The sequence below is a fragment of the Quercus robur genome, chromosome 2, assembly GCF_932294415.1.
Source record: "Quercus robur chromosome 2, dhQueRobu3.1, whole genome shotgun sequence".
Lineage (NCBI taxonomy): Eukaryota > Viridiplantae > Streptophyta > Magnoliopsida > Fagales > Fagaceae > Quercus > Quercus robur.
The window spans coordinates 72,238,675-72,266,568 of record NC_065535.1 but is presented as its reverse complement, the minus strand read 5'-3'; the positions used below and the strand labels follow the sequence as shown (position 1 = coordinate 72,266,568).

The following is a 27,894-nucleotide window of genomic DNA, read 5'->3' as shown; positions in this document are numbered from 1 at the left end:
GTTATAAAGATCGTTAAAATTTATGAATCTGATGGGATATGGTTATTATTTCAAGTCCAATCCAAAATTTGAAAATCTTGAACTCATAGCAAATTACAATTTTTAAAGTCTTTGGAGCTCGTTGCAAACTATAATTTTTTATGTTTTTTAAATAAATAAAAATGCATTGCAAATTATGTGTTAATTATATATGTGTGTGCGCTTTTCATTTGGCTAACTTCGATGTAATTATTTACTGACTTGTCAAACTCACCCCATTTCTACCATTTCAGTTTTAGATTATGAGGAACAACAAATTTTGGAGCTTTTGCTTAGGCTGTGCGCTTGAGAAGAGTTTAGGAATTTTAATTTTTAGTATTTAGTGTTTTGTTGTTATATATTATTGTTTTATGCTCTTTATCTTTGATTTTTTTTTTTTCATTTATACTTTAGAGATTTTTGGTAATTTAATTATTGAAGTTAGTTTTGGATTTTATTTTGTGTAATATTCTTTGAGGATAGTTGCTAATCAATAAGAAAGCCTTACATGCTTGTACTGTGAAACTTTGTTAGTGTGGCTCTGTTGTCATATGGCTTGCTCATACCTTGGGCTTGGCGTGTGACATGGTCTCATCTCATACACTAATTTCTCCTAATTGAGACTCGCTCGCAAATCACATGATTTCCTTCGTTGGGGTGACAAGTTAAGTCATAATTTCCTCCAAGATCTCTATAAACTCTCAAAGTTAGTAGATTTCTCACTTACCTTAGATTTGATAAGGTACTGGTCTTTATATAGGAGATCTTGTGGCTTGAGTGATAGCCTTAGTAAGGCTCGTGTGGTATACGTGATATTATTTATTGCTGTCATGTGACGTGGAATTGATGAGCTCACACTGGAGACTCATTTTTTTGTTCAGCCAAAAAAAAAGAAAAAGAAAAAGAAAAAGAAAAAGAAAGAAAGAATGAGTCTCATTGTTTTGTGCCACTCCTCATGGGAGACATGTTACATCAGTAGAGGAAGCGAGAGCGAGTTTTGGGGAATTCACTCCCAAATTCTAAAGCAGTGGACTTGTATGGTAAATCCCAATTTTGATGAACGTAGCTAAAAATTACTAAGTTTTGAGTAAAAATCACTATGGACAAGCCACTTGTTTGGACGTTCTCAATTCGTGTAAATAATCTCATGGACAATAGCTCATTTTTATTTCCTTATCGAGTCTCAAATTGACCGAGTCTTGTGGTTTGCTAATTCAAGGTGTATCAATAAGTATCATCATCAAGCAAAGATGCTATTCAGAAAATCACCATTTGAGTGTCACTACTAAGCCATCTCTTCTCTTTGTAACGCAGACCCAACTCCTTCTCTTTATCCCTGCAAGTTTCTTCAGCATACAATACAATGGCAGCTCCTCCAACTGCTTCAATACCCTCTAAAAATAAGGCTTGGGCCTACTCTGAATATGGAAAGGCTGTTGATGTTTTGAAGCTGGACTCAAATGTAACCGTGCCAGAAGTGAAGGAAGACCAAGTACTGGTCAAGGTTGTTGCTGCATCTCTTAACCCTGTCGATTCTAAGAGGATGCTTGGGTATTTCAAGGAAACTGACTCTCCTTTACCAGTAAGACCTTCTTCCCAATCTCTCTCTTATTTCAGAAGTTTATGAATACATTTTTTGTTGGTGTTATCATCTCTTTTATGAAGATTTTCATCAACGCTGTCTGAATTGTCTCCATTTTAACGTATATAATTCTCAAAAGATTTATATATATATATGTTATATAATGGTAGTTCTATTTTTTTTTTTTTTTTTCAAGAGGGTCATTAAAAAGCTTAAATTATACAAAATCTAATAAAAAGATAATTTCAGATATTGACAAAAAAAAAAAAAGCAAATAAATAAAGTTTTATAATTTCCTTTTATGTGATTTCATATTTTGAAATCGTTGTGTACGTAATATAATCATACTATCAATGCTGCATTTTATGACCATCCTGTGTTCAACATGGAGCCATCACTGATGTTATATATTATATGGTATCATGGATGTGTACAGTGCTTAAATGTGATTGTCTCCATTTTGCATTTCATTTTTTAAAGTTAACTAATTTTTTCGGAACTTGTGTGTGAATTATGTATGAACTTTAACTACATACTAGGTGGTTTTGTATAATGCACTTCATAAAGTTTCTCTTGATTATAATTAGCTTGATTTAATTAAGAAAGAGGTAACCAAAAGTCTTGCAACTCAATTGGTTTGCACTTCCTGATATTTCTAATAAAGATATTCAAGATTTAAATTCCTCAATCCCCTATTATCAAATTATAAAAAAAAAAAAAAAAAATTGAGAAAGGGTTGGAATCTACAAAGAAAACAAAAGAAAAACAACATAATAAGTTTTGAGGAGTAAAAATCTTTAATTGACCAAATTAAAAAAAAATTGGCGAATAAATTTGGTACTTATTATATATATAGTGATATAAAATAATTATAAACCTAATTCAAGATGCAAGTGAAGTATTTCGTAAACCAATAAGTATAAACAAAAAATGTTTATCAAATTTAATAAAGTGCCAATCCACATCCACAACTAGACCTAGCATATCAACTTGATTCAGAGGTACTCAAGCTAAAGATTGCTTTATGGGGGGGGCTGTGGGTTCTCGTTGTCAAAACCTGACAAGCCCAAGTCGAGTGGCAGATCTCCCATTTGGAATCTCGATGAATTCGACTCGTTTGAAATTGCAAGTGCTACACCTAAACTTTGTCGTTCTTTGCTTGAGCTTTGTCGTGTGCTGTCGTTAGTTGATCAAGCTTTGCTTAAGAGATTTGATGGAAATAATGTTAATGGCCATGTTGATGTAAAACCAGAGTCTAAAATGACCAGTGGACACGCTAGCTAGGATTAAAAAAAATATTGGGCACTTTTACAAAAACAAAAAAACATTAAAAGTTAGGTACAAAAGGAAATAAAATATAAACATTGAATATTTCCATCTAAAATTGTAGCCTATGCGTTTGTAGAGAAATAAGATCATTAAGTGTCAAATATGAATTGAAGATTATCAATAAAAAAAAAAAATGAATTGAAGTTCTTAATAAGTTTCCTTTTAATATGGACAACCAAATTGTTTGTAAGAAACTCAACTTAGAGATTTGAAATGATATGTTTGAGAATTGAAGTTTCAACAAGAGAATGAAAAAGTTGCTTTCTAAATTGTTGACATATTTTATTTTTAAATAAATGTATCAATAGTTCTTAACTTGGTTATACCTTAATTTTAAAAATTAAATAACAATAGCGATTAATAATAACAATCCTAATTCTTGGTAATATTACTGCAGTTAATATTAATATTAATAATATTAAATTAAATTTAAAAAATTGTGAATTTAACATAAATATATTAAAGTAATAAAATTATTCTGAATGAAGTCAAATATGAATAATAAATTAATAATTAAGAATTAATTATATATTAAAAATAATTATAAATTTCACCTATAAGGAGACTAAATTTTATTTTAGTGATACGAAAGCTGAAGAAACTTATATATTCTTGCTATGGTTTGATACGAAGACAACCATGACATGAATGATATATTGCAGGACTTCACCAATGATCACATCTTGGAAAAGTTAAATGCGAAAGGAATACAATCCTGCCATTTCAGTTAAAGCAAAGTATAAAAGAAAAATGTCGATTTTTATTTGACATTTTGGATGAGGAGTCGAGAGGGACTAGGAGAAGCTAGTCTTATCTTAATATTTTGACCGATTGGACATAAAGTTAAAAGTTGAAATAAGACTGTAAATTGAGGACCATCATAGATGAAGTTTCAAGAGACAATTTTGAGGGCTGCAAGTTTCAAATATTAGAAACTCCCTCTACAAGCTTACATGTTTAAGAAGAAATTCCAATCCAATAATTAATATTGCTTGTTGGATTGCTTTTTGTAAGTGGGATGGGCTGAGGTTCCTACACCTCTCTTCTTTCCTTGATTGGGTCTCCTCTCCTCGGGCTCGAGAGATGATCTCAGGCTCTCTCTCTATCTTTCTGTTTGATTTATAATATTCTTTTTAACAAATTTTTTTTAAAAAAAAAAAAAAAATTAAAAGAAGGTTACATGCTAGGAAGCACTTGCATGAATATTGGTGCAGGTGTTGGTGCGGTGTGGTGATATGAAAATTTTAGAAAAAGTAGGACATGGGTGCGGTGGAATATGTTTATTAATTAATTATTAAATATATTTTTATTTTTATTTTTATATGTTGTTAAACATTTTTTTTCTTCATATAATGTTAAATATATACATCAATTTAAGAGTAATAATAGATAATAAAGTGAATATATAACTATTAAATGATGTTTCGAAATTAGAATATAAAATTGAAAAAATAAAGGCACAAGTTAAAATAATCGTATAGACTTAATAAGTTTGAGAGTTCCCAAGCCTAGTCACATGCCTAAGCCCACAAAACTAAAAAGAATAGATACATGGTAAACACTAAACAAGTAGAGAAAACAAAAGCAACGTTTCAAAAAATAAAAATAAAAAAAAGCAACAAAGAAGAATCGCTAATAATTTTTTAGTTCAACCGTCAGTTTGAATGTATATGTTCAAATCCCTCCTCTTATTGTAATTAATCTCAAAAAAAAGAAAAGAAAAGAAAAAACAACTAACCCAAAAGAAAAGAAAAGGTCCTATGGCCAACTATATATTATCCAAACAGCCCATGGGCCTTGAGGCCCTTGACAAAGCAAGCCAAATCCCCAAAGGCCCAAATAATTGATGACGAATAAAGTACATCAAACTAAATCTGGAAGCCCAATTCATTCAGTATCTCTACCGCTCAGACTGGAAAAGAAGAAGAAGAAGAAAAGGAAGATGAAGGACCGGAGGTGAAGAAGAAGAAGATCTGAGGTGTCCCGGCCATATAAGATTTAAAAAAAATTGTGTGGGACGCGCGTGTAGCTGCATCCCCGCGGTGTTCGACCCAGCTACACTTTAGCCACACCCGTGCTTCCCAGATTACAAGATCTTCCTATGTGTTCATTGCCTTGATACCGTCCATGGCAAGGAATTAATTTAATTTTTTTTCCCTTTTAATAAGTGGAGTGGGGTTTGAATATTTTAATATCACCAATGGGTTCAAAATCTACTAGCGCATGAATCACTTACTAATTTATAAAAATCTTAATATCAACGACTATATATATATTTTAAATTTTATTTTTATTAGTAAGATTATCATTTCTTCTTATTGTTGTTATTATTTTGTATAGATTGTTACTGGCTATGATGTAGCTGGGGTAGTGGTAAAAGTGGGAAGCCAAGTGAAGAATTTCGAGGAAGGAGATGAAGTATATGGAGACCTCAATGAAAAAGCTTTAGACCACCCAAAAAGCTATGGCACTTTGGCCGAGTACACTGCTGTTGAAGAGAGACTATTGGCTCTGAAACCCAAAAATCTAAGTTTTGTTGAAGCTGCTAGCCTTCCCCTGGCCATTGAGACTGCCTATGAAGGCCTTGAACGAACTGAATTCTCTGCAGGTAAATCCATCCTTGTATTAGGTGGTGCTGGTGGAGTTGGAACACACATTATTCAGGTATATTCTTGACTCTCATTGATATTCCAATGCCCTCATGTTAGTCTTTTCATCCCTATTGTGAGTTTAGTATTTAGAAGTTTTTGGTTCTCACTGTATCCCAGAATCATCATTAATGTTCAGTATAAATTTGTGGCCTCATACATACTCATCTATCTCAGATATGATAATCCTTGTATGTCTTTTTATTTTTTTATTTTTTTGACGTCTGGGGCAGCTAGCAAAGCATGTTTTTGGTGCATCCAAGGTAGCAGCTACTTCAAGCACTGGGAAACTGGAGCTATTGAAGAGTTTGGGAGCTGATTTGGCCATTGATTATACCAAAGAAAACTTTGAAGACCTTCCAGAGAAATTTGATGTCGTATATGATGCAGTTGGTAAGATTTTGAATTTGTTTTCATTTCATCATAAGCCTAATTTGGTCAATGAATTCTATACTTAGAATTGGGTCTTGTGGGGGGTGTCCTTTGACAATAATCAATAATCAACCTAAACAATTGTTAAACTTGTGGCCTTTTTGTGTCTAACTATGTGTTTAAATTGATTTCCATTTCTAAAACAAAAGGTTGGTGAAATTGCTCATGATATTTATTTGTGCATTACCTGCCAATCTAATTGTATTTTTCTATTCAACGTGTAATGATTACTCGTAATATGTCGAAGACTAATTTTTGTTGTACACAAAAACAGGGCAGACTGATAAGGCAGTCAAGGCAGTGAAAAAGGACGGGCATGTTGTGACAATAGTAGGCCCTGTAATTCCACCAGCAACTATGTTTGTGCTCACTTCTAAAGGGTCTATCTTGGAGAAACTGAAACCTTACCTGGAAAGTGGGAAGGTGAAGCCAGTGATTGACCCCAAAAGTCCGTTTCCATTTTCAAAGACTGTTGAAGCATTTTCCTATCTTAACACCAACAGAGCCACCGGAAAAGTGGTCGTATATCCAATCCCATGAGAAATAACATCTAGTTTCAGCAATATATGTAACCAATATATCCTTGCTTACGCATTAGGTATCATGTAAAAAAGGGTGTGGACATATATTGCTACATGTTTGAGATGTTCTACTTTGCATTCCTACTGTATGTGTTGGATTTTAGTTGGAAATGAATAAAGATGAGAACAAGAACAAGAAGAAAGTAATTTATTTAGAATGGTGTTTGTTTGGGTCCAAAGTACCTCCTAGTGCATTTTACTTCGACCAAAACATAAAGCAGCACTCAAAACCTTTACATTCCCGTTCCTACAAGCAAGCAAAACCTTTACACAGAGTAGTGGGAGTGTTTTTTGACTTTGTTTTTGTTTCTATTTTTATAAACTTTAATCTTTATTGAAAGCTACAAAAACACAAAAACTAACAAGAACAGCAGTTACAAACATCCGCTAAGGCAACTGGCAGACTGTGATTATGAAAGCAGAAAGACTTAAAAGAAAGAAGACACAATCTGGCTGCTTTATGAGCAGCAATGTCCCATAACCCAACGGAAAGAACAAGAACTCTTTCAAATTTAAAATATTGCAGACGATATTACTAATGGACCAATCGGTAATGGATTCGGCAGAGAGGGATCCAATTACTACTAAAAAGAGTAATGTTAGTTATATTAAAAATTTTACTAAATAAACCTTAAAAATTGATAAGCCACAAATCACAAAATAGAATTACATACATTTTTTTTTAATGTTTATTGACATGTCAACAATCACTTTCATCAACTGGTAAATTTGTAACTTAAAAAAAAAAAAAAACTGGTAAATTTGAAAGCTTTATTGTAATAAAATTGGTAGTGCGTAGTTTAAGTATTTTTTTTTTTTATAAAAAATTTAAAAACAATTTCTTTTATGCAAACAATTTCTCATTTAGTCCTTTGTCTTTAATATTTTTGTCAAATTGTTCATCATGTCCTTTATTGTTGTTAAGTCCAGTAAAAAGACGCTTTTATCACATATGTGAATTGCATCTATATTAGAAAGCCACAATGAAATAATTTAAGGACTAAATTTTGGGGTGCCAAATAAACATTACAAATTAATCTTCAACTACGGTATTGTTGATAGCAAAAAATTTGTAATTTATGGACTGCATTGCAAATAATCACATATTTTAAGGTGTAAATCTTTTTTGTTTAAGATAAAAGTTAAATCACAAGCTCTGTTGTAGATTTATATTTGGTAAAATGCTCAAACATAATATAACACGCAATAAAAACATAAAATATGGTTGTTTCATATACATGATACATGGATTTTTTTTTTGGGGGGGGGGGGGGGGTGGGTTGTCGTAATACATCTAATATTCTTAATTTCTTAAACATCCTTTTCAAGCCAAAAAAAAAATCATCCATGTTGTACCATGGCATACATAGGAGTAATATCTAATTGAAAAGATACGTTCCCATTTTATTGTTATTTCTACCAATAGTACATTAATTGGATAAGAAGTTTGCAATTGTCTTGCACACTTAATTAGGTATGCAACACCTTTCAAGCACTAAACTTGAGAGTCCAAGCACTAAACTTGAGAGTCCAAGCACCAACAGTAGAAATCAGACCTTGAAATTTCCAATAGTTGTTCTGGGGTCATCTTTTCAAGTTCGCTTTGCCTCCATAATGCAAAATTGTTTTGGTTTTGTGGATGGTCCCCTTTTTTGTGAACTTGGGATCTCATTCTTTTGTAAAGCCTCATTGATGCAACACAGTCCTCATAAGGGTCTTCACTGCCAGCTTGAATGTCATACCTAAATACTGAAGCTTCTTTACTTCCTCAAGGTATATCTATATATATATTGAAAATGAATAACAAAGAATGAAAAAGAGAAAAATAAAATAAAATCTCATGCAGGTTACTTACCCAAGATATGTTTTTGCTAAGTATTTAAGGGAGTTGCTGAGCTTGTTTGTTTGCATCAGTGGAGGATATTTTGCTGTATCCCTGTGGTCACATATTTTTCATTGTACATCTCAAATGAAATACTCCTAGTATCTTAACATATATGGTGTTAAATATTAGTATTGATACACTATGTTGAATATGATAGTATGGATGCAGAAGCGAAAGCATAAAATATAGAACACAGTAACACACGAGAGTTACGTGGTTCAGTCTAATGGCCTACATCCATGGAGGAAACCCTAAAGGGCTACATCAATAATATATTAGAGTGTAATACAAATCATGTGTTACAATGAATCATAATATATGTATATATAGTAGACTAAATCCTAGACTAATAAACTTCTAGTACAAGTAAGAGATTTGGCTTACACACAAAGTAGAATTAGGTTTAGGCCTATGTTAATGGACTAATATGTCTTTAACACCCCCTCTCAAACTCAAGATGGAAGTTTGATGAAATCTTGAGATTTGATAAGGTTGAGAAGATCCTTTGAATGAAGTTTGGCTTTGTGACGGTAGTTTGAGGAAGGTAATGGTCTTACAGTGTTGATGCAACTTCTAACGGTGGCTTGACTATAAAGGAGAGTTTTGATGGCAGCAATAGGAAGCCAAAGAAGATGAACGCAGCGAAAAAAAAAAACACCAAGGAAGGCAAAGATTGCTCTTAAATATACCGTAAGGACAGAAAACCATGGCTACAGAAAGGTGGCTCTGATACCATGTTAAATATTAGTATTGATACATTATGTTGAATATGCTAGTATGGATGCGGAAGGGAAAACATAAAGTATAGAATACAGTAACACACGAGAGTTATGTGGTTCAACCTAATGGCCTACATCCACGAAGGAAACCCTAAAGGGTTACATGAATAATATATTTGAGTGTAGTACAAATCTTATGTTACAATGAATCATAATATGTGTATATATAGTAGACTAAACTCTAGATTAATAGACTTCTAGTACAAGTAGGAGACTTGACTTGCATACAAAGTAGAATTAGACTTAGGCCTATGCTAATGGACTAATATATCTCTAACATATGGAGATAATATATGATGTGCATGAAATATATAAAATAAAGTATTCTCATATCTACATATTTAGCATTACTTTCATGTTATTTTGTGACAGATTATCTATTATTTTTGTCTTATAGGTGACAAAGGAATTACATGCTAATAGGCTTTATTTGAGGTAGAATAATGGTCAATTAAGTCAAGCCAATTTGAGAGATCCAGCCCAAGCATGAAGTGAAGCAAGCAAAGATATAAGAAAAGAATAAAAGCAGGCTGGGCAAGTCCAACAAGGTGTGAAGGAAAGAAAAAGAAAAATAAGAAGAGTGGGACTAATGTTAATCTGACGTGGGGAAGAAAAGTAGAGAAAAAAGAAATTGAAGGCTTGTTTTCGTTGTTGATATACAGATGGGCTTGACGCGGGCCACTTGATTTGTTCACCAAAACACGTACCTGAGAGTTCTTGCAATGGGCTACGTTGGGATTTTATTAATAAGGCTTTAGGTTAGCCGCATGTGATGGATTATAAAGGAGCAAATCAAAGCAATGTTAAGACTTAAGAAGGCTAGTCCGAATTGTATTAGGAGTGACTTCTCTTATATAATGCTTTAGGTTAGTTTGTTTAAGGAGGATGGCAATGGCTGAATGTATAGAGCTGCAGCTACCTTTTTGGGTTTTTTCCATGACAGTTAGTTTTATTTATTTGTCTAATTCAATGCTTGGTATTTTATTTTTGTGTTTTATTTCAATTACTATGAGAAGCTAGATTTTTAATTAAGGTTGAGGATGAAATCTTGTTAAAAATTATCAGGTTTTATTTATGTGATTTGATCTTTCTCAAAACGGTTGTTCTTTAATTGTTTAAATTATTCTTGCTTTATCTCAATTGACTAAGGTAGGATTCTAAATATGAGTTCAATAATGTTTCTCTCGTGATTTAGGATTTATCTTAATTAATTGAATGATTGGTTTATTATTTTTTGATTTTAAAATTGGATATCTCTTGTGATTTGTTTGTCAATGGATACAATTAACTGTGAATATCTTGTAATTGCGGTTCTTTTAATCCTAAGAATCTCTTTATACGAAAAAAAAAGCATTGAACTGCTCGAATCGCGACCCAACCTTATAGTTCTGAGATCCATGGCTGGTTTTCATGGTTCTTTTTTGTTTCGGCCAATATCAGCCAAAATTGAAAATTCCACCAGCAACATTTTGGATTTTATTTTTATTTTTCATATTTGGAATCAAATGGTTTGAGAGAAGAAAAAGAAGAAGAAGAAGAAGAAGAAGAAAGCACAAATCCAAGTTGAACAAACGAAGAACTTATCCCTCACAGCAAGTAGCCTTTATGTTGTGGGTCACTTGAACGCCCCTTCTTCTTTCTTCTTCTTTGTTTCATCCTCACCTCCACATTTCTCTATTGTTCTTCTCAAGTTTTTGGCTAATTTCCCTTTTGCTATTTTTGTTTTTTCAAATTTCTTTTGTATTGACTTTTAGAATGTGTTTGGTAGAATGGATTTTAGGGAGGATGAAAAAAAAAAAAAAAAAAAAAAAAAGAAGAAGAGAAAAACAAGGAGGGGAAACTTTTGAAGGGTGTTTGGTTGGGAGGGAGGGAGGAAGGGAAAATGTGTGGTAGGGCCCAAATGTTTTCTCCCTAGACCCACTAGAAAACTGAGGGGAAGAAAATCACTCACCTAGGTTGACCAAACTGCCCATGTGCACAGTGCACATGGGCATTGTTCCTGCACCTTCTCTTTTTTTTTTTTTTTTTACTTGCGTTGTGAATACACAATTATTTTGGCTAAAAAAGTATGTTACTTTTTTGTTTGCAAATACACAATTTTTTTGCTAAAAAAATGTGTAGCTTTTTTATTTTATTAAATGGGGACATAATTGTAAATTTATAGAAACTTCACTTTTCTATTTTCTCATTTTTTTTTTTCAACCAAACAAATAAGTTTTCTATCTCTCCACTTTTCCATCCTTGCAACCAAATACAAATAGGAGAAAATTAAATCTTTTCTATCTTCTCCTCATTTTCTATCATTCCACTTTTCTACTTCTCCAACCAAACAGATCATTACTTTTATGAGCCCAAGCATGTGACTAGCATTCAAAACGACAATGGAGAGTTAGAAAATTGAAGGGTAGGAGTGGATAGTGTTAGAATATAATTCCTTTTAATTTTGTGCCCTTCCACCATGTGATAATGATATGTCTATATCATGTTCTCTCTTTTTCTTTTTGTGAGCGTGGTCTTCTTTTCTACTTTTTTTTTTCTTCCCATTATTTTTGGCTTCATACTATAATTATTGTAGGGATGAGGACCCAAAATAGTATATTGGGCCTTGGGCCTCGTCCGAGGAGGAGCAAATAGTTGTTAATTGTTCCCAATTAAAGTCTCAAAGGTGGGGAACAAGTGAAAAGTTGTTCGAGGAGGAACTCCTCCTCGGATATGATGAATATAGTTCACAATATGTACTCCATCAGTTAGCGTAATCTTTCAAGAAGTTCTAATGATAGAGACATGCCTCATGAACATACGAGAATGAAAGAAATCTAAAAATATTTAAGGGAAAGCAGCCATCACCGCATTAAATGCACTACAGCTACTTTTCTAGCCGCATTTATGTGGAGAAGACCTCTAAGCAGTACTATCTTGGCTACCACAACTCACAGAAAACCAAAGGGGGTGTCTGATGGGATAGGTACTCAAGTAAGGGCTCGGATGATCAACAGGTGTATGGTGAAGATGGTCTAAAGGAGGATATATAATGGTGAAAGACTTTTTATGGAAGGGGGATCGAAAAAAATAGAGAGAGAACACTGTAGCAATCTAAATTATCTCTGTATCCAATTGTGATCAATATATATAATTGTGACCTTCTCGAATGAAAAGTCTATTGATATCAATAACTCTTATTTGTGCTTGATTGTCATTTAATTCAATACTAGTCGTTATTCAACTCATTAGGGTTTAGTTCATTGACCCACTCTCTATAAATTTATTGTATTGGACTCATTGGGTTAAGATCCCATACACTTTGGGTTTGAGCCACAAATTGGACCCTACAATTATAATATTCTAAAAAATGTAGTTGTCATTATTATTATTATTGGGTAGAAATTTGGGTTTGATATTAATATATTGGTTGAAATATCTTAATGAATTATATGGATTTTGACCAATAATATATAAATAAATATATTTTCATATAAAAAGAAATATATGTCTCTATATTTAATCGGACAATTTTAGTTAATTTTTTATGTACTAATTTAATATATTTATTCATATTTTAATTTATTATGACGTATAACGGTCCATGGTATTTTTATAATCTTTTTTCTTTTAAAATATTTTTTTATCAGTTACTAGTATTCTTAGCTATGGAGTGTTTAGTCAAAGCTGAACTGTTGATGATACCATATATAGAACTATCAAAACTTTGTTACTTTCCCTGAAGAGCTTTAATTACCTCATCATTGTTGCTGGGTAATTTATTTGTAGGAGGCTAAGGTCACGATCCAAAGTATGACCCACAAGAATACTGGCTTTTCCATCAGTAGGTCTAAGCTTCCGCATTGGCTCTCTATTGTAGAGGAGGTCTTGAATCTTCCTCTGCGCTTGGCTCAGCGGCAATGCCTCCCTTAAGTATTCTGCTCGAATGCCCGTTGTTTGATACCTATAAGTTATTCAAAAAATGTAAATTATAGTGTTATATATATGTGTGTGTGTGAGAGAGAGAGAGAGAGAGAGAGAGAGAGACTGACCCAGATTTAACCATTGAGAATCCATAGCTCATCCAAAAAATGTGGACTACGGTTTTATTTGTTGCTGGTAAATATATATATGGTTTGAAATCAGGAGAAGCTTGGTGGAGACGTATCCATATATACCTATAGTTTGTGGCTGGAGTTGGTGGCTTGACATAAGTATGGTAGATTATGCTTTCATATTCATCAATGAGGCAGACCCTTGCACAGAGATCTAGGGAGCCATCACTGCCACCACCACCAACCATTTTGCAAGCGAGTGCAACTACTTGTGGCCCTCTTATTTGAACATTATCGATAGTCAAATTATCAAAAATGCTCAAGTTAGCCAATTGAGCAAGCACTCCCTAGAACAAACAAAAAGGACAAAAAGATTAATATTCAACTCGATCAGCATCAGAAATACTTGATTTTAGTGCTAGTTGAAAGATACAGTATTTACACTGGGGAGTTGGCAAATTTCTTGGTGCAACCTGAGTGCATCTGGGTTATTGAGGATAACTAGGCAGAATTTGCATCCTTGATTGCTGAAAATTCTTTTGCATGCTTCTTTTGGCAGTGGGCCTGTTAGAGGAGAGAAATTATCACAAGCTGTCTTTAATGGAATCAAGCAGTTTGAAGTTTAAAAGAAAAATTGCAGATTACCAATAAGATGTTCCCTTAGAGATTCAAAAGATCTGCAATGTTTTTTGCAAATTCTGCATGTCGGTTCATGAACTGAATGATATGAGGTTCTCATGTGCTCCACAAAGTGCTCCATTTTGACGAATTGCTTAAAGCATGCAGCACACTTGTTCCTTCTTGTGATTATCCTTGTGTTTAAGTTAATACACTTTCAGCAACATCATTTTAATTAGTAAAACAATAAATGAAGTTTAAGTAATTAATCAATCTACTCTACTTTACTTTTTGAGGGGAGTTAGTGAACAAGCATAAGTATAAAAACGCATAGTTACGTTGGCCATTGTTTTATGCATTGCATGGAAAACATCATTTGTTGTATACTTCAAGAAATAAAACAAAAAGCAATTCTTTTTTTTTTTTGGTTCCGAAGTGTTAGGGTTCTACAGTAACTAGCTAGCAACTCTACACCAATTCCTATTCTCCATCATCAACAACCTATTCCACTAGACCCAACATATTTTGTTCACAGAGCCTAGTTTACAATATATTTTTAAAAAATTTATGCGGCAGTGTGAGGATGGCTATGTTGAGCCTCAAGAAGCAAATTTGAGTGAAGTCAAGAAGTATGAATGGCAGCCGTACAAAGAACGTACGTGATGACTTTCTATTTCTTCAGTAAGGAATTTCCGAAGCGATGTTCCCACATATTATTGATGCCTTCAAAGCCAAAGTTGCACGGGAAATTTTGAAGAATAAATTTCTAGGCAACAAAGTTAACGAGCAATTGAGCATTGAACTTCAATCTCTCTAATGAGAATTGGAGAATGCCAAAATGAAGGAGAGAGAAGATATGGGATATTATATTTCAAGAATTATGGAAGTTGTAAGTCAAATGCGTTCATATGATGAATGTATTACTAATCGAAACAGATTGTTGCGAAAGTTTGTTGCATCAAGGTATGTTTTCTCAACAGAAGTTTCTTGGAATTAGAACGCAAAGAAATTGCAGAGATTACCTCTAATTTCTAAAGCAGATCAAGAAGATTCATATATAACACCAATCAAGAGAAGAATATGAAAGAAATTTCACTGTTGCAATCACTTAAAGAGTAGAACCATCATTTCCCCAGGTCATCTTCATTAGTGCTCCTCCAAGAAGATGCATAACACCAATCAAGAGAAGACAATGAAAGAATTTTCATTGTTGCAAACACCTTAAAGAAGAGAACCATCATCCCCCCAGGTCATCTTCATTAGAGCTCCTCCAAGAAAGTTTAGAAGCTTTTGAGACATCTATGAATGTACAATTTTTCAGTTATTGAACCAGATGATTTTGAAGAAGCAGGCTGTTTTGGGTGAAAGCCGTGAAAGAGGAAATGAAAATGATTGATAATAATAAGACACGGAAGTTAGTTGACAAGCCTAATGGGAGATGTTAAGGACATATTTTTATGTAATTGACATATCCTTTGATAAAACGTGCTTTTCTTGCATTTGGGTAAATCTAAGAAGGTTTAAGATGATCATTACGGTTAAATTGAAGGTATAAAGATTACTCAAGAACTGCTCAAGAAAAGTGCAATCTGCAGGTCTTGATACCTCCTTGACAAAAGCTTAATCTGTTGAGATTCATTAAAGCTCGACACATGTCTCGATCTATCGAGCTTACGGGATTCAGACTATAGCAAGCAATGTTTTTATTTTGAAAGACTATTTGTTTTTGAATTTGTATAATCATTATAGGACTAAGAAAACCCAAGGTTTGTGGGTTTGTATCATTCTTATTGGACTAGAAAAATCCAAGGTTTGTATAAACCTACTTGAAATAGGAGAGCCCATTAAGCACCTATTTAAAGGAGGCGGAAAAAGAAAAACCTAATCCTAGAGAGTTTTATAAGGTTTTCTTTTTAAAACCCTAGCCTCCTCTTATAGAAGAAAGAGTTCTTACTACATTTCTTATATGCCTTTAGGGTTCTGTAAACAAGCAAAATCTCTTGCACCAATATTGAAGATCTTATTGGTGTTTCTATGTGAAACTGCTGTAAATCAACTACAACAATCAAAGGGTTGCTGTGGAGTTAGTCACGTATTATGATCTGTGCATCATCGGTTAGTCACGTACTGGATTCGTGCATTGAGCAGAGAGATTGCCGCTACATCACAAGTCCAATTGGGTATTGATGTAAGAGTTCAACTGTAGGTTGGTATTAGGTACTAAGATTCCTTTTACTGGTAACCGCTTGTTTTGATAATAGTAGATTCCTGGGAGTGGTGACCTTAAATTCACCCGGTGGGGTTTTGCCTCGGTGGTTTTCCCCATTCGTAAACAAATCACCTGTGTCAAATTTATTTTCCACTGCATTCAACTTAGTTGGCGATTTGTTTGTGCTACCACGCTTATAGCATGTAATTAAATCTAATTAATTCACTTGGTTAATTAATTGATTAATTTACCAAAGGGGTCAATACATTCTTGACCTATCAAGTAGTATTAGAGCGGAAACTTTTGACTGTGTGATCCATTGACCCTCGTTGTCATGGAAACTTTTGATTGTTTTAATTTGCATGATCTTGTGTTGAATGATGATGATGATATTCAAGATGCCTATTGTAAGTTTTATAATTTTTGTATGAGATCTCTTAAAAGCTCTACAAAATTAAAAGCTAAATTTAAAAAGGTCAAGCTTGAAAAAGATGATTTGATTGCAAAATTGGATGAAGCCAATAATTTGAATGAGAATTTTTAAAATCAAATTTCATCTCAGGTGAACAAAATTAAGAGTATGGAAGAGCAACTAGTTGAATTTAAAACTGAAGTTGAAAAATTAACTAGTGCCAAACTTGTTGTTGAGCCTAACTCAAAAGAAAAAGATATTTATATTCCTTCATTTTAAAGGAATAATGAAGAGTTGAAGGCTAATATTGCTAGGATAGACAAAGGTAAAAATTCTAGTGTTAATGCTAAAATTTCTAAACCTATGTCTAAAACTCCAAAGAATAAAAATTCTGATTTTGTCCCTACTTGTCATCATTCTCATATTATTGGTCATATTAGGCCAAATTGTCCTAAATTATGGTCTTTGTCAACCTCTAAAGTTAGACCTCCTTCTAGAAAGCATAGTAGTTCAAAAACTACTTATGTTTGTCACCATTGTGGTATTTTTGGTCATACTCATCCTAATTGTTTCAAGTTGTTTCCTTATAAGCGAGTGTCAAATAGGTCTTATCATTTGTCTAAAGGCTTTGTATCTATTCTTGGTGAGTTATTAAAAACTTTGACCTTTTTGACTTAATTTCAGGGGAATTCTAATTCCTCTGTCCTTTAGTAGTCATACTAGGACATGCGCCTTTCCATTTTCACGGCCAAGGACTCGTACTGTGTGGGTAATAAAGGATCCTAAGACTTAATTATCTTTCTTTTTGTCCTCTGTTTTAATTCTTTTTATCTAAAGTAGGACTCTTCTTGCTTGATTTCTTATCTACCTTTGGAATCATGCTTTCATATATATGCATCTTGTTTTATGCTTTCCTTTTAAGTTTGTTTAACATGTTTTTGTTTGTTTGTTTTTAGTTTTGCTTTATTTTGTTTTTCATAAAAATAAAAAAATAAAAATTGAAAAATCAGAAAAATACAAAAATTGTGTGTGTTTTGTGTATATTGGTATTTGTATACCTTGGATGACCATTGAAATAAAATTTTCTAAACTTTGTATCTTTTGTAGTTTAGATGAGCATTCTAATACACAACTAAGTAAGTGAGCTTTGTGGCTCGTGTTTGTGATGAGTACGATTAAGTAATCTCTTATATTTAACACTCATATCACTCTTTTTGACAGGAAGGGCTAAAAAATCCTAAGAGAAATGCATAAATAACCACCTCACTACTAAAGCCTGCCAATCATATATATCATCTGTGTGTTTTGACATAGCAAAATTGTGATGTTTGTGGACTAACATAATTGGGTATTTCTTCTTTCTCTTTCATATGCCCATCCATGATATGCTCAAAAAGAAAAAATATGCAAATAATATAAAAGCAAAAAAAATCAAAATGCTTTTAAATATGGTTGCAAGCGTGTTTCTAGGAGATGTAGGAATTATAGGATGTACCTCAAAAGGTGATAGTCCCCATCAAGCAGTTATGATTGTGTGTGAGTTAAAATTGATTTTCACATATCTCAAATCGTCATAACTTGAGACATTTATACACTCTTGTAATGTTATCACACACAACACGCATATTCTTTGCTACTTTTGATACATGTGCAGGTACAATGTGATTTGGCCATCACAAGGAATACATATGTTAATGTATGCTCACTAAATTGTCTTAACTTCTTTTTGAAATATAAAATTGGTTAGACTTATTTAGTGTGCGTGTGTGTTTTGAATCATGAATGCTTTGCATTTTCTTGTTAAGAGATGTTTTTGAGAGCTTAACATGTTGATTGGATCTATGTTTGAGTAGCTTGCTTGTTTGCATTCATCTCTTTGTATTTTTCCTCTCTTTGAAAAACTCCTTTTCTTCAAGCTCGACATCTTATCAATAGGTCCTCGATAGATTCGCATCTATTAAGCCCCTTTGTCTTCTTTTCTCGATAGATCTTATTGCATACTTGATCTATCGAGCTTTCTGGATTGTGTCTCGATAGCTTCTCGATAGTTTCTTCGATCCATCGAGAAACTTTCTGTTTGGCCGATAGATTTTCGACAGATTCTTGATCCATCGAGGTTTCTAGGCTTCTTCTTGACACATCCTTGACAGATACTTCGATCTATCGAAATCCTTTTGTTGTTGATACCTATCTCTTCCTTCTCTCTTCTCTCTTGCATTTCATGCATTTTGACCTAGGTTTTCATTCATTTTAGGGAAATATTTGTTTTTTTTTTTTTTTTAATTGTTTTTGTCTTTGTTTTTTGTGTCTTGCTAAAATTTTTGGGGTGGGTGCTATTTATTTGATCTTATATGCTCATGCATTGCATTCTATGGTCATTATAACATTGCCATGCATTGTTCTATCTTTTCTTTCTTTCCTGAACCTCTTCCTACTGTGCTTCTGTTTTCTTTTTCTTGTAAGTCTATGGTTCCTTGCTCTCCTCGTTCCCTCTATGTCTATTTTTTTCTGTCTTCGGTCAAGTCGTTTGGCTTTTTATGCCCTTTAACAATCATGTCAAAAAGGGGGAGAAATTTGAGAATTAAATGTCATTCCTCAGGAGGAGTAATAGACTTAGGGGGAGAACTTCATGTTAAAAGGAAGAAAGTTTTTTTATGTAACTAACTTAGGGGGAGGGTTAGTTTGGTACACTTTGATATTGATATATTTTTTGTGTTGTGTATCTTTTGGTTTGTAACCATTTACATACATATATTTGATGATGATGATATATGTGTTTCACTCTTTATCTCACATGTGTTGTTTTTTCGCTCTTTATACACATGTTTCTTATTTATTTAACTTATCATTATTTTCCACATGGTAGGTCGATGTGTTTTGTTTAGTGCTTTTCAGGAAAGACAAGTTAAAGCCAAGTCAAGATTTAACCTTCTTCTTGCAGCAACTTCCAAGGTTCAGATCTTTTAGACTAGACTTATTTATTTTGTAATTTTGAGTAGAATGTATTTTAAGACGTTCAATGTATTCTTGTGGTTTTGTCACGGATTCCTAAAGGGGGAGATTATCAAGGACATATTTTTATGTAATTGACATATCCTTTGACAAAACACACTTTACTTGTATTTGAGTAAATCTAAGAAGGTTCAAGATGATCATTACAAGTGGTTAAATTAAAGACATGAAGATTACTCAAAAACTGCTCAAGAAAAGTGCAATCTATAGGTCTTGATACCTCCTCGACAGAAGCTCGATTTGTCGAGATTCATTAAAGCTCGATACATGTCTCGATCTACCGAACTTACGGGATTCAGACTATGGTCAGCAACGTTTTTATTCTAAAAGGCTATTTGTTTATAGGTTTGTATAATTCTTATAGGACTAAGAAAACCCAAGGTTTGTGGGTTTGTATAATCCTTATTGGACTAGGAAAGCCCAAGGTTTGTATAAACCTATTTGGAATAGGAGAGCCTATTAAGCTCCTTTTTAAAGGAGGTGGAAAAAGAAAAATCTAACCCTAGAGAGTTTCATAAGGTTTTCTTTTTGAAACCCTAGCCTCCTTTTACAGAAGAAAGAATTATTACTGCGTTTCTTGTATGCTTTTGGGTTCTGTAATCAAGCAAAGTCTCTTGTACCAGCATTGAAGATCTTATTAGTATTTCTATGTAAAGCTGCTACAAATCAACTACAACAATCAAATGGTTGCTATGGAGTTAGTCATGTATTGAGATCCATGCATCATTAGTTAGTCATGTACTGGGATTCGTGCATTGAGCGGAGAGATTGCCGCTACATCACAATTGGGTATTGGGGTAAGGATTCAGCTGTAGGTTGGTGTTAGGTACTGGGATTCCTTTTACTTGTATCCGCTTGTTTTAATAATAGTGGATTTTCAGGAGTGGTAACCTTAAATTCATCTGGTGGGGTTTTGTCTTGATAGTTTTTCCTATTCATAAACAAATCACTTGTGTCAAATTTATTTTCTGCTGCATTTAACTTAATTGGTGATTTGTTTGTGTTACCACGCCTATTGCATGTAATTGAATCTAATTAATTCACTTGGCTAATTAATTGATTAATTTACCAAATGGGTCAATACATTCTTGGCCTATCAATAGAGACGTCATTGGAGTACATTGGATTTACAAAGCATAGCTCAACCTTGATGCATGGATCCACGCATGCAGAAGCACAAGGCAAGATTCACTTTCACTATACATGCACCTGTTGCTTTAATTGGCTGCACAAAAGAATTGATTCTTTTTACATAAAAGTGAAAGTGAGGTTGCATTGTATGTGAAGACTAGAGGTACTTCAGATTTCTTAATTTGGTGCAGAGTGATGACACTTTTTTGGGCAGATTCCTTCGTTTGGTCCTTGCCCGAATTAGGGTTTTGTGGGCACTTTCACTTAAAAAGAAATGCTTGGATTTTGACAGTAAATGCATTAAGGGGGAATGTTGAAGTTAACATATTTTCAGCTAGCTTAAGTTGGTAAAGTAATAAATGAAGTTTAAGTAACTATTTAATTAACTCTACTTTATTGTTGTGAACAAGCACCAGTATAAAAAATGCATAGTTGGCAATTGTTTTTGAATGGAAGACAAAGATTTTTAGCTAGTTTTCTTCAAGAAATAAAACTAAAAACGTTTTTCTTCCTAAGTGCTTGAGCTCTGTTGTAGCTACTCATAACAATTCTTTTCTCCATCCTCAGATCAAACTGCTATTTCACTAAATCCCAACATTTGCGTCAATCATCATGTATTTAAAAGATTTATATTTGAGTTACATCTTAATCCATGGTGTAAAAACCCTAATTTTTAAAAGTAGCTAAAAAAGAAGAGGTTTAAAGTTTTAAGGTCGGTAGCTAAAACAAACATTGACTAAAAAAATTTAAAGAAATTTAAACAACATTCAAAGGTGAATATACAATTTTATAAGGAAAACATAAAATATTATATAATAAATCAATATATAATCTCTAATTTATTAAAAAACATAAACAAGCACAAATAAAAACCTAGGACAGAGTTATCCAATTCTCCAATTAGTTTCATCAACCTTGTAACCAATTAAACCAATCCCTGTATTCAAACTAGTCAATATTTGTAGCTAAACACTAATCCAACTCTACTATATTCCCCTCTATTTTCCCCTTCCATTGAAACTTGCCTTTAGACATGGTCATCTTGCAACATGCTTAGAATGATCAATAAAATTAATGACAGTTGGAACCATAGTTGTCAAAATGTGAATCGTATTGTGAATTGATTTTTTATTTTTATTTTTATTTTATTTTTTGTATCGTGTATTATATTATGTCATGTATTTTAAGAAAATAAATACCTAATAAAACCTATAAAAAAAATTATAGGTATGCATATATAAAATGTATATTCATTATAAATTTGAAATATATATATTCAACTAATAACTAATTTAATCATCACTTATATAATAAGATTTAACAAAGTTTACTAAATAAATCAAATTAACATATATTTATAATATACACATTCAAATTGATTAAACTCTCATAAAAAAAAATTAAAAAAATGACTAACTCAAAAGTAATAATATATGACAGATGAGACAAAATAATAATTTCTATTCATGATACTCATCATAATGCATAATCAACTCCGTTGAAGTCAATATTATCATCATTTTGAAAAACTATTTATTTATTGACATTTTCTTCTTCATCATCAATATTTACTATCTCTTTTTGTTCTTATATTTTAATAATTTTTTATTTAGATTTCTTCTTGGTGTTCTAGTTTCTTGTAATACTTATAACAATACTAACAAAGATAAAGTAACTATATTGTCATTTGATACCTTTGATTTTAACAATATATATAATTATATTGTAATTTTTTTCTTTATGCATAGTAAAGTGTCAAAGTGTGCACTCCAAAGTTCGTTGGGGAAAAAAAAAAAAAAAAAACTCATAGGCATATATTTTATTAGGCTCAACTAAGTAGCTTAATAATTTTTTGTTAAAACAAATCAAAAAATTTGTTGGACCGGTCAATTTGACTACAATTTTAATGATTTTTAGCTTATTTTATTTTATTTTTTTTGGGTTTATATAGGTTTTAAAATCTAAACAGGTGGTCAATTCACATTTAATTTACTCAGTTCAAGCTATTCTATCCATTAGGTGTAACTTTAAATAATGTTACACCACCTAATAACTATTTATTAAATTTGTATTTTGGAAATCTCACTGTTGAGTTATGTGTTCTTAACATGCAGTTAAATTTTATGCCAATCGAATGTTATTACCATTTGATCAATAAATTTATATTTTATACATAATTTTAATTACAAGTACTTAAAAATTTGATTGATGACATAGTTAATGAGATCAATAATTATTTCATCTATAAAAGTTTTAAATTTCAAGGTCTTGTATTTTAAAGTTATACATAAAAGAAGACTTTATGGATTGAATGTCAAATAATTTTTAACTAGAACAAAGTTTAGTATGCATGGTAAAAACATAGAAAACATATTTATCCTACATAACAATTGAAATTATTTCTTGACTTGCAAAGTCAATAATCTTTATCCTATATAAAAATTAATATTTTTTATTTTTATTCAGATATTTTTTTTCTTTAGTTAAAAAAATAAAATAAAAACCCACTTGCCACAATAATATTATTATTAGTAATTTATTAACAAAACAAAGTTACAACAAAAAATATATATATATATATATATATATTACAATTATTTATAAACTTATATATTTTGTATATTTATAAATTATAGATATAATCAATGAACTTGTAAAAGGTTCAAAAGCCAAGAACATTTGAAAACTCTTAAAAATTGTAAGTCTTTTACCCAATCATTCACCAGCCCAAAAAGTCTAGTAGGAATTAAAATTTAAAAGCTTAGCCCAAAGAAATAAAATACTATTACATTCTTTTTAAGATAACTTTATGAAATATGAATATAAGGTAGTATATGATCAGGCCACCAAAAAAAAAAAAAAAAGAAAGAAAGAAAGAGAAACAATCAAGTGCACGTGGCTTTATGTTGGCCAAAAGAACCATAATGAGTTGTAGCCATCTTTGCCACAATCTCCAAGGTGCTTTTGTTAACCATCATTTTACAAAATAGAGAGAAGGCATGCCCTAAAGTCTGAAGGTTGTGAAGTTAGGAAAAAAAATAGAAGAAGAAGAAAGCAGCAAAGACGCAACCGGCTAGAGAAGAAGATGATGGTGGTGATGCTGCACTAAAGGATTGTTTTACTAAGGATTTGTCATTTTCAATTGTTTTGTTGGTATGTTTTTCTAGACTGAATTTGTGATTGTCTAAAGGTTTTTCTAATCATCCAGGTTTATGAATTGTTTTGTTGGTTTTTCTAATGGATTTTCTTGATATTTTTGGGGCAATATAGCAAAGGGATGGTTTGATTAAACTTAAAAAAACAATTATCTTAAATAAAAAAAAGTTTAAAAACTTGACTTAAAAGAAAACCATTACCACCCAATGCCCACTGGTGAGTGCAACTCTTTTCTTAGTATTTCTCCATGTTCTTCTTCTATTCCTTATTTTACACTTTATATACATTACATAAAAATATAATAAATTATTCTTAATTTGATACAGATATATAATATATCATATAATCAAAATAATGTAATTTTTATTGGTTATTTGATTAATTCAGTGATTGTTTGTCTAAATTTCTGCAATCTTTAACCTATTAGTAATTTTGTAATTAATTATTAAACATACTAGGTTTTTAATAATTGGATAATTATAATAGGTAGATGTCTCCATGAGATATCATCCAGTTAAGTTACAAAGTTCTAGATTATTATACTCAATTAATAGATTGTAATTTATATTCTAAAAAAAAGTAGTAATTTAATTAGAAAATCTAGGGCCTGAGCAAGTAAAAATCTTTTTTTTTTTTTAATGAAAAGTAAAAAACTATTGAGTTATAAAACAGTATTAAACTTGTATTGTACGTTGAATTGTGTTTATTAACGCTATTCTATGTAGTATGGATATAATTCATAGTATAAAAGGAGAACAATTTTTATATTTTCTTCCCCCCAAAGATAAATGGCTCCACCACTGATTTTATAGGGCAATTATCATGTACAACAAGCAGCAAATGGTTTAAGAGTTCAGATAACTAACAAGAATCAAATACCGAAAAGGAATTCTCCACAAACTACAAAGAGACCTATTAATTGAGTAATTAACATTTTTACATTAAGTTATTGAAACTGGATCTAGTGTGTGTGATTAGAGAGAGAGAGAGAGGGAGAACCTTGTCTCTGATGACGACTGATCATTTCTGTTGTCCATGAAAGTTGAAAAGCAGTTCTGATTTTTTTTTTTTTTTTAGAGAGAAAGAGTAATATGAGGACCTTGGAAGAAGAAGGTGGGTTGAGGAAGCTATTTATAGTACTAATGGATAAAGAGAATGGATTCCAAATTTTATTTTTTTATTTTTTATTTTTGAGAAAGAAAGGATTCTAAATTGACTAATAATGTTAGCTGAATATTTTTTTTTTTTTTTTTTGGGTAATTCTTACCTAGTCTCGTAGCAGTGCTCCAGGCTCTCACACAGGGGTGGACCCCACACGTGAGAATCGGAGCACCGCTCCAAGACTAAATTCCATTGTCCTAATACAAAACATTTTTTATGACCCAAAAGATTCGGACCCATTGGAAAATCAACTAGAATAATTTTCTGGCTACGTGTCTTTTTTTATCCCTCTCTCCTTTATATTGCGAGTAGCTTTAATTCGAACATTTCTCCAAAGATGCCTTTTGCACTCTTTGTATGGTTCCAGTTTTCATCAAAATAGATTATGAGATCTGCACCATGGAATACTTGAAAAAGTTCTTATCGTTTTCCATAATGTGACAGAAAGAGAGATTTGAACGTGTGAGCATTTATGAACTTATGTAAATGGAGGATCAATGGTATACTGGTATATCTATGAACTTTGGAGGTATTTCAAGTCGGTTTTCTTTTCAAAATCATGTTTTCAAGCAATAACTTCTTGACTTTTATTGACCCTATATATTTTCATTACCTTCAGGCTTAACCACATTCTTTGACCAAAATCCTAAAGCATTAGGGTTCCGTGCTCCTGTTTCTTCATTGGAAACATTACCATTGTAATACAATGCGTTTAGTAAGGTCTATGTAACCTTTTGTGGTGGAGTTTATAAATTCTTGCCGCTGTAAGTTATAACACATGTACAGTGAGTAAACAGAAGCTGGGTATGACTCCCATGTATAGGGCCAATTTATGAACATTTTAAGACGTGTCTTACACTTGTGGTGTCTAGAGGAATGCTAGGCTTGTCATACCCATGTTATAAATTATAACACAATGAGTAAACTGCAATAGAGTACGACTCCCATGTATAAGGCCAACTTATGATCATTTTTAGACATGTGTCATGTCCTTATAGTATCCAGAGAAATACTAAATGTGTCATACTCATGTGGTGAATAAAGTAATTAATACCAGACGCAAGCCAAACCACAAAAATTAAGGGCTTGGCCTCATATCATAGTACATTAACAAATAAAGTCTAGAAGATTCATTATTTTAAAAAAATCTAGGGCTTTTTTGCCACAATTTTTATGTGGCATATTGCTCCATGAACCTTCTAGTATACCTTAAATGATCAAAATCAAATGTTGAGGTCCACTATTTTTTGGTTAGAAGAAAAGTTTGTTTAGAGATGTACAACGCGAGATGCTTGAGAGGGGACCATTTATATTCTAGGATATCCAATGATCACTATTCAGAGAATGATGTTCACCCTAGCAGTCTAGATCTGCTCCATTCATGCACCTTTAATCTGAGATCTCCATTTATGAACCTTTGATATGAGATCTCCTTTCATGCACCTTTGATCTGCTCCATGCATGCACCCTACATCTACTCCATGCATGCATCTTAGAGTGGGCCTCAATGCACATTATTTTTTTATTTTTTTATTTTTTTTTTTTTGAGAAGAACTTGATAGGCCAAGAATATATTGACTTTTTTGGTAAATTAATCAATTAATTAGCCAAGTTAATTAATTAAATTCAATTACATGCAATAAGCGTGGTAGCACAAATAAATAACCAAATAACTAAATGTAGCGGAAATTAAATTTGACACAGGTGATTTGTTTATGAATGGGGAAAACCACCGAGGCAAAATCCCACCAGATGAATTTAAGGTCACCACACTCGAGAATCCACTACTATCAAAACAAGCGGTTATAAGTAAAAGGAATTTCAGTACCTAATAGCAACCTATAGTTGAACCCTTACCCCAATACTCAATTGAACTTGTAATGTAGTGACAATCTCTCCTTTCAATGCACGGCTTCCAGTACGTGACTAACCAATCGATGCACGGATCCAAGTACGTGACTAACACACCAACTTTGAGAAAGATATTGGCTGCAAAGTTCTTTAATTCATCTAGACGATGAAGATCAAGAAGCTCCTTGGTTACAAAAACCTTGGTGCAAAGACGCAGTAACTTCTACAAAGAATATGATAAACTAGGGCAAATTGTCTCCGGTCACAATATACATGCATAATAACTTTGCATCAAGTTGCGTAACCTTGCATCATGTTTGACGGCCCTTAAAATAATCCTTATATATGTCTAAGGTTATGAGAAAAGAAACCCTACACAAATAACTTGGATATGTGTGAAAAACAGATCTGGAAATCTAAATTTCGTAATTCTCAATAGATACTGCTTCTGTCAACCAGCTGTCGAGATTCCTTATTAGATCTCAATAGATATTTAGTATCTCAATTTAAAATAGGAAATAGAGATGAGAGACATTCTTCACATCGGCCAAAGCTTGAATGTTAATGTGACTTGTGGATGATTTAAGAAATGAAAATTTGGATGTAGTGAAGGGGATTACTTACTATGTACCCACAATTTTTTAGTTTTCCCACGGGTCATAGACCCAACTTCAATATTGACCATGTTTGACCAAATTTTGACCAAATTTTGCAAACTTTGACTACTCATTTTTCACAATCCGACTGTCCGATTTTTGTCATAATTTACAAACACCAATATATGACCACATTGTTCCAATCCAACGGTTGGATTTTGGATTTAAGTCTAGAACATTATGGACATGTGTCATTGTACCAACATATCAAGAAATTTTGATTGGTCACGTTCTCACAATCCAACCGTTTGATTGAGCTCAAAGTTCATCAAAACAAATATTTTATCACACTCTTTCAATCCAATGGTCAAATTTTAAGTCTGATTATGCCATAAGATGGAAGCATGTTGTTGTATCCACCTATCATGAAACTTCAATCACTAAAAATATTCAATACTCT

The 27,894-nt window shown here is 32.3% G+C and overlaps 2 protein-coding genes across 2 annotated transcripts; one reads left to right on the top strand and one right to left on the bottom strand.

Annotated features, from left to right (window-relative positions):
* Window positions 1-1,269: 1,269 nt before the first annotated feature.
* Window positions 1,270-6,668, top strand: LOC126714894 (2-methylene-furan-3-one reductase-like). The gene is made up of 4 exons (XM_050415302.1): window positions 1,270-1,600; window positions 5,270-5,593; window positions 5,811-5,970; window positions 6,284-6,668. Exons 1-4 carry the CDS (start codon window positions 1,382-1,384, stop codon window positions 6,547-6,549), a joined length of 969 nt encoding a protein of 322 aa, XP_050271259.1. The 5' UTR covers window positions 1,270-1,381; the 3' UTR covers window positions 6,550-6,668.
* Window positions 6,669-8,106: 1,438 nt separating this feature from the next.
* Window positions 8,107-14,253, bottom strand: LOC126702825 (uncharacterized). Its single transcript, XM_050401687.1, has 7 exons — window positions 14,245-14,253; window positions 13,934-14,120; window positions 13,722-13,852; window positions 13,412-13,635; window positions 12,991-13,197; window positions 8,446-8,526; window positions 8,107-8,332 (listed from the first exon to the last, which is right to left on the bottom strand). Exons 1-7 carry the CDS (start codon window positions 14,251-14,253, stop codon window positions 8,107-8,109), a joined length of 1,065 nt encoding a protein of 354 aa, XP_050257644.1.
* Between the last annotated feature and the right edge of the window lie 13,641 nt (window positions 14,254-27,894).